Consider the following 8100-nt stretch of genomic DNA (forward strand, 5'->3'; position numbering starts at 1 on the left):
ATTAATACACCAATTACAAATTTTAAAATTTTTTTAATTGATTTTTTTTTAAATGAATCCTACAAATATCAATTATAACAAAAAAAAATTTAGAGAAAGAAAAAATATGACATTGTGTAGAAAAATAATTCAAGCTCAAGCACAAAAAATCGAACATACAACTCTGATCAACTGGCCTAATTCACATCAGTCAAAAGCCTATTTGTTTGGATGAGAGCAAATTTGAGTGGGTCTAGAGATTGGGGTGCAAAGTCCACACTTCTCTAGCTCTTACAAATTGGGTCAGTCCACTCAGCAACCCCTCTCTCTCTCTCTCTCTCTCTCTCCCCCTCTCTCAGACGAAAATTCAAATTCTAGCCCTTGCCATGAGAGATTATTGGGACTTCCTACTTTTTTGTTCAATCAAGGACCATGTTTGGAACAAAGTTTACAAAGGGGAAGGCAAATTGATTTCTCAGGGCGGAAGATAAGTGTTGACTGAAGCAACGTGGCAAGCTATACCCTATTATACAATGCTTTCAGTTACTACTTTTCAAGTAGAGAAACTTGAAGAAACTTATGCACGTAAAGAAGTGGGTACTTCACTACTTCAACTGCAATGTTAGAGGTCACTCGTATGGATGCTTTATCTATCAGTTTGATAGGATTAGCAATTTAGCTGCAAAAACATAAACAATGTCTAAAATGCACCTACCAATAGTTATATATATATATATATATAGATTACAATATAATACGCAGGTAAATACAGCAGCTAGTAGAAATTAGAATCATCAATCTCAATCAGGTCAGCAATAACACCTATGACCTCGATAAAAACCTCGGCATGCCCTTGACTGCCCCGCCGTCCCATTCGGTGGGAAAAGATCGCAAGAGAAGCGCGTCAGTTGGGAAGCATCCAATCCAAACAACGTAGTATTATACCTAAAAAAACCCAACAGCTTCAGCCACAGGCTCCCCGACCCATAACAACTTGGGGAGGTGGAGGAAGAGGAGGAGGAGATGATTATATCGTTGGCCGTGTCGGTTCCGACGTACGACCTCGCCATTACCACCGAGAAATCAAGAGTAGTCTGGTTCATCTTACTTACATAGATGGGAGGCAACGGCGCCGTTCCCAGCTTGAGATTGCTGTCGCTTTCCTTGTCGTCGACGTCGCCGTAGAAGATATCGGCTTGAAGGTTCTCGTAATAAAAGTCCAGCTTCCGGTTGGGATTTATAGCAACCAGCGTCAAGTCCCACGTGGCGGTTAAGTAGTCGCTGCTGGATGTGGCGGTGAGTGGGCACGGCGACACGGCTACCAAGTCGACCCGGAACTCAGGGAATTCAGGGCTGAGCTTCGCGTCACGCAATAAAGTCCACGCCAAGGCTGTGGCGAGAATGATTGCCAATAGCGCCACGAAGCAGAAGAAAACAATTTTACAAAGCCGTCCGGCGGAGGAAGACTTTGCCATTCCCATTCGATCAGTTAATTCACTATCCTATAGCCTTATTCTGCAGAAACGATCAGACCAACCGAAGGAGAGAGAGAGGGAGAGAGAGAGAGAGAGATGGGGATGGGATTAAAGCAGAGGGTGTTGAGCATGTAAATAGGTAGGTGTTTCCAAAGCCTAAAGTCGCAAGGGTTTCCAGTTCCAGTTGAACTCGGAGTTTACTGTTTACCCAACATGACCACTCTATTTTTATAAACCTGTTTTGGACCAATTTTAAATAATCTAGTCCTACCAATTTTAATACGCTTTATACCCGTTTATTTATTCATTCTAAAACGTTAATATAATTAGTCAGGTTGCTCTCTCTGTCCTCTTGCGATTCTAGCTAGGTATCGTTCGCAAATCTACTTTTCATTGATATCGCACAATCGTCTCAACTCGTGTATTTATCGAATGTAACAAAATATTAACCCTTAATTTTAGAAATATTTGTTTTTATAAAAAATTTCAAATATATTCAAAATCTTACTTAAATAGACACTGATGAATCCATATTATACCATATATTTTACCCTAATCTTAGTTATAATTTATTAGTTTATTTAGATGAATTTTGATACTTTGTTATGTATTTTCAATGTAGAACATTCGACTTCTTCTGGAGCAAAAAGTGATCAAATAGATAAATTTTGGAGTGATTCCAACTGAAGGATGTTCGTGAGCCTTTCAAGATAATTGTATCAAAGTTTCATATTTTTTTACCAAACCGTTTTACCGTGATGATGAAATAAAGACCCAGCACGAAACGTTTATGTACGTTTTGGGTATTTTAAAGGTCAATATGACATATTTTGAGGAAGATTCCTTCTGAGGATTTGTCAGGGACGGCTCAAGCTTTAAAAAGAGATATTTTGGGACCAAATCAGAGTTGATTTGGTCGGTCAAAAGTCTAATTTTCTGAGAAGTCCGAATTTCAGTTTAAATAGGAAACATTTTATTTCCTAGTTATCTTATTCTATTATATTTCCCAGTTTTTGGAAGACATTTTCTAAGTAGGATTTTATTTTGTAATAGTATAAATAAGGCTATTTAGCCATTAGGAGGGGATCAATTTGGAGAGACGCATTAACTTAGGAGCTTTTGCCAATTCAAGTTTATTTTCAAGGTGTTTTCTATCTATGTTCTTAATAATATTTTGTTTTATGATTATTCGTAACTAGTTTCGTTTGCTAGGGCGAGGTCACGAGCCTTAGCAAGAATATGTAGTTTCTTTTCAATTTACTTATGATGTTATGCATGCAGGTTTTGAATTATTAATCACCGTGTTTATACTATCTAATTGTCCTGATGATTGGCCACCATTTGGATATTTAGAAATATAATTTGATGCAATTTTGACAGAGGGTTGTCCCTAGAATTGGCATTGGCTTCTTGTGGTTAGTATGTGTAACTTCTTAGGATGGACGACACGACTTAAGGGTTATATTGTTTTTCAAAAGGTTTTCACAAAACTTAATAAGTCTTGCATGTTCACATTTGATCTGGGCGCTACGGACGGGTTACATGTTAGATATACGTTCTATGTTGGAGGTTTCAAGTAGGACATACTTTAGGAAAGCCTAACCTTCAAAATATGCATGTGTAAGTCATAAGTAATTGGAAGAACTACGTAAGATTGTTAAGGTGACGACAAAACCCTAGTGTGTAAATAGATTTTCAAAACTATTTTCTTTTGTTTTCTTTACTTTCCAATTTATTTAATTGTTTTTAATTAATTCGTTTTTAATATTTTAGGTCATTAAATCAACCTTTTTCAAATAATTAATTAAGATTTGATTCTAACATAAATTATTCATTCAACCTTTTTCAACCTAGTACTCCATGCAATTAAATGTGTTTATCCTTACTTTTGCAAGTGGTAAAAATACCTATCAAACACAAATACCTAAAACTTTAAAACCAAATAAACTAAAAAATCAAAACCCCATTAGATGAAGGCGAGGAGAGAAATAGCTATTAAAAAGTTCCAAGTGCAGCAATCAAATCATCACATCAGAATCAGATGGAAGAAAACCCTGCGAATCCCTCCTCCGACCATTGGTACCATGCATTGGCCTGCAGTAATTAAGCCCCTCTTGTTAATCATCTTCGTAGGCGGCTGGAGCATAATCTTTTACTTCCTGGAGGCGCATGAACACTTTGTTGGGGCTTAAAAAGACTTCACTACTTTGGAGTTGTTTTTCTCACAAAGGAGTATGTAACGCAGCGGAATTGATAGACAAGAGAAAGAAATAATACTCAAAGTATTACACAAGATTTTTATTCACTCACAAACTTAATACAAGAGGAAACACTCAAACACTCTTAGAAGCTTTGTTGCTTCTTCTCACTTCTCACTACTTGCTCTCTTGGTTGTTACAAATGGTGTGGATGCCTTCTCCTTTTATAGGCATGGATGGAACCTTGGAGAAGCATGGAAGTATCATGCTAGAGATATCTAGATAATTCCACTTCCTTCCTAAGTTAGAATTATCTACACTAATCTTGTATGTTGGTTGAATCCTCACCATTCTTCTAGACTCTTCCACCAACTTGAACTTTGCTAGAATTCTCTAGCATGTGCATGGATCTTTCTTTGTGCATGGGCTGGATCCATTATCTTTGGGCCAAGACAAGATTACAATTCAAAATCCCCCTTAATCTTGTCCTGTGACACCGATTGAGTTCCTCAGTCCGATAAAGTCTTCTTGTTTGAGTGGCTTAGTGAATATGTCCGCAATTTGGTCTTGAGACTTCACGTATTCCACTTGCACATCCTTTCTTGCAATACACTCTCTTATGTAATGATAGCGGGTATCTATGTGTTTGCTCATGTCATGGAATACTGAATTCTTTGCTAGAGCTATTGCAGACTTGCAATACACTCTCTTATGTAATGATAGCGGCACCTGCTGTGTGAGTAGGCTGTGTTGGGTTTCACTTGTTGGAGAAGCTGAGTTGGGAGGATGCTTTGTATTTGTCAGTTGTTTCTGTGACCACTGTTGGCTACGGTGAAATTCCAGTAAAGACAGCAAGCACTAGGGTTTTTGCAAGCATTTGGATGTGTTTTTCCACAATTATCTTTATCAAATGTCAGACATACCTAGTTGTTAGAATTATGAGAGCATTTGGAAGAAATTAAGGCTTTGACATTCGTAGACTCTGACTCTTCTTCTGGGTGCTAGTGTTTTGTTAGGGAAGCAGTTTGTGTAGATGGAACCAGACTCTTTCGAGTCTTATGTGTTACGTTATATCGAGTCATTCTCATGTAAAGAAATTCCAAATCACATTTAGTTTTCATTATCAATTACGGTTTTAGTATTGTTTACTTCTTTTAGAATAACTTGTTTTTATTACAAAATGTTGGAACCAAATTTGTGAAAATCATAGTCCCTCTTTGGGACTCCCACATGAAAGAACTCGGTAAAAGCCTTTACTTGAGGGAAAGTAAAACTACATTGGAAAAAAAACGAGCAAGGAAAATGACGCTTCCACACGCCCAGTAAAAACATCCCAGTAAACAAACAAATCCCCCTCCATGCCATGAACGCGTTGCAACACACCAAATGGAAATGTAATTTTTAATTCCATATTTTATATTTACTTTTTTAAATACTGTAAAATCAAATATTAATTGAATAGCGGGTCTTATGGAAAACTTAAAAATCTTGAATGAATACAATCAGATTTTTAGACCATCTCCAAAGGCTAAGCGGAATGTCGCATAATCAAATTTGAAAGTAGGAAGAAACTTTAACTGATATGTCAATATGAACCTTTTGCTGTCAAATTTGACATGTGCAAAAAAGGTTACTGTCAATTAGTTTTTTTATTATTTTATTGCGTGTGTTCTATTAATACACCAATTATAAATTTTAAAATTTATTTTAATTGATTTTTTTTAAATGAATCCTACAAATATCAATTATAACAAAAAAAATAGAGAAAGAAAAAAATGACATTGTGTAGAAAAATAATTCAAGCTCAAGCACAAAAAATCAAACATACTACTCTGATCAACTGACCTAATTCACATCAGTCCAAAATCAATTTGTTTGGATGAGAGCAAATTTGAGTGGGTGTAGAGATTGGGGTGCAAAGTCCACACTTCTCTAGCTCGTACAAATTGGGTAAGTCCACTCGGCAACACCCCCCCCCCCGCCCCCCCCCCCCCCCCCCGCTTCTCTCTCTCTCTCTCTCTCTCTCTCTCTCTCTCTCCCTCTCCCTCCCTCCCCCCTCCCCCCCCTCCTCCTCCTCTCTCAGACGAAAATTCAAATTCTAGCCCTTGCCACGAGAGATTTTTGGGACTTCCTATTTGCTTAGAGAAGGATAAGCGGAAACTTTTTTGTTCAATCAAGGACCATGTTTGGAACAAAGTATACAAGGGGGAAGGCAAATTGATTTCTCAGGGCGGAAGATAAGTGTTGACTGAAGCAATGTGGCAAGCTATACCCAATTATAGAATGCTTTCAGTTACTACTTTTCTAGTAGAGAAACTTGCAGAAACTTATGCACGTAAAGAAGTGGGTACTTCACTACTTCAACTGCAATGTTAGAGGTCACTCGTATGGATGCTTTATCTATCAGTTTGATAGGATTAGCAATTTAGCTGCAAAAACATAAACAACTAAATAAAAACAATGTCTAAAATGCACCTGCCAATAGTTATATATATATATATTACAATACAATACGCAGGTAAATACAGCAGCTAGTAGAAATTAGAATCATCAATCTCAATCAGGTCAGCAATAACACCTATGACTTCGATCAAAATCTTGGCATGCCCTTGACTGCCCCGCCGTCCCATTCGGTGGGAAAAGGTCGCAAGAGAAGCGCGTCAGTTCGGAAGTATCCAGACCAAACAACGTAGTATTATACCTAAAAGAACCCAACAGCTTCAGCCACAGGCTCCCCGACCCATAACAACTTGGGGAGGTGGAGGAAGAGGAGGAGGAGATGATTATATCGTTGGCCGCGTCTGTTCCGATGTACGACCTCGCCATTACCACCGAGAAATCAAGAGTGATCTGGTTCATCTTACTTACATAGATGGGAGGCAACGGCGCCGTTCCCAGCTTGAGATTGCTGTCGCTTTCCTTGTCGTCGACGTCGCCGTAGAAGATATCGGCTTGAAGGTTCTCGTAATACAAGTCCAGCTTCCGGTTGGGATTTATAGCAACCAGCGTCAAGTCCCACGTGGCGGTTAAGTAGTCGCTGCTGGATGTGGCGGTGAGTGGGCACGGCGACACGGCTACCAAGTCGACCCGGAACTCAGGGAATTCAGGGCTGAGCTTCGCGTCACGCAATAAAGTCCACGCCAAGGCTGTGAAGAGAAAGATTGCCAATAGCGCGGCGAAGCAGAAGAAAACAATTTTACAAAGCCGTCCGGCGGAGGAAGACTTTGCCATTCCCATTCGATCAGTTAATTCACTATCCTATAGCCTTATTCTGCAGAATCGATCAGACCAACCGAAGGAGAGAGAGAGAGAGAGAGAGAGAGAGAGAGAGAGAGATGGGGATGGGATTAAAGCAGAGGGTGTTGAGCATGTAAATAGGTAGGTGTTTCCAAAGCCTAAAGTCGCAAGGATTTCCAGTTCCAGTTGAACTCGGAGTTTACTGTTTACCCAACATGACCACTCTATTTTTATAAACCTGTTTTGGACCAATTTTAAATAATCTAGTCCTACCAATTTTAATACGCTTGATACCCGTTTATTTATTCTTTCTAAAACGTTAATATAATTAGTCAGGTTGCTCTCTCTGTCCTCTTGCGATTCTAGCTAGGTATCGTTCGCAAATCTACTTTTCATTGATATCGCACCATCGTCTCAACCTGTGTATTTATTGAATGTAGCCAAATATTAGCCCTTAATTTTAGAAATATTTGTTTTTATAAAAACTTTTAAATATATTCAAAATCTCACTTAAATAGACACTGATGAATCCATATTATACCATATATTTTACCATAATCGTAGTTATAATTTATTAGTTTATTTAGATGAATTTTGATACTTTATTATGTATTTTCAATATAGAACATTCGACTTCTTCTGAAGCAAAAAGTGATCAAATGGATGAATTTTGGAGTGATTCCAACTAAAGGATGTTCGTGAGCCTTTCAAGATGATTGTATCAAAGTTTCATATTTTTCTATCTAACCATTTGACCGTGACGATGAAATAAAGACCCAATGCGCAATGTTTCTGTACGTTTTGGGTATTTTGAAGGTCAAGATGGCATATTTTGAGGAAGATTCCATTTGAGGATTTGTTAGGGAGGTCAAGATGGCATATTTTGAGGAATATTCCTTTTGAGGATTTGTTAGGGACGTCTCAAGCTTTAAAAAGAGATATTTTGGGACCAAATCAGAGTTGATTTGGTCGGTTAAAAGTCTGATTTTCTGAGAAGTCCGAATTTCAGTTTAAATAAGAAACCTTTTATTTCCTAGTTATTTTATTCTATTATGTTTCCTAGTTATTTTATTCTATTATGTTTCCTAGTTTTTAGAAGACCTTTCCTAAGTAGGATTTTATTTTGTAATATTATAAATAGGGAACTTTAACGAAAAACACCTGGTACTGTTCACTTTAACGAAAAACCACATTTTTACACTAAAAAGTCA

The 8100-nt window shown here is 37.8% G+C and overlaps 2 protein-coding genes across 2 annotated transcripts; both read right to left on the reverse strand.

The window, feature by feature from the left end:
- Nucleotides 1–525: 525 nt before the first annotated feature.
- LOC114826813 (uncharacterized) lies at nucleotides 526–1460 on the reverse strand. The gene is made up of 2 exons (XM_029107577.1): nucleotides 821–1460; nucleotides 526–629 (listed from the first exon to the last, which is right to left on the reverse strand). The coding sequence occupies exons 1-2, from the start codon at nucleotides 1458–1460 to the stop codon at nucleotides 526–528; spliced, it is 744 nt and encodes a 247-aa protein (XP_028963410.1).
- A 4757-nt stretch (nucleotides 1461–6217) lies between these two features.
- LOC139188101 (uncharacterized) lies at nucleotides 6218–6889 on the reverse strand. The gene has a single exon (XM_070805165.1). The coding sequence runs from the start codon at nucleotides 6887–6889 to the stop codon at nucleotides 6218–6220; it is 672 nt and encodes a 223-aa protein (XP_070661266.1).
- Between the last annotated feature and the right edge of the window lie 1211 nt (nucleotides 6890–8100).

The sequence above is a fragment of the Malus domestica genome, chromosome 09 (assembly GCF_042453785.1).
Source record: "Malus domestica chromosome 09, GDT2T_hap1".
Taxonomy (NCBI): domain Eukaryota; kingdom Viridiplantae; phylum Streptophyta; class Magnoliopsida; order Rosales; family Rosaceae; genus Malus; species Malus domestica.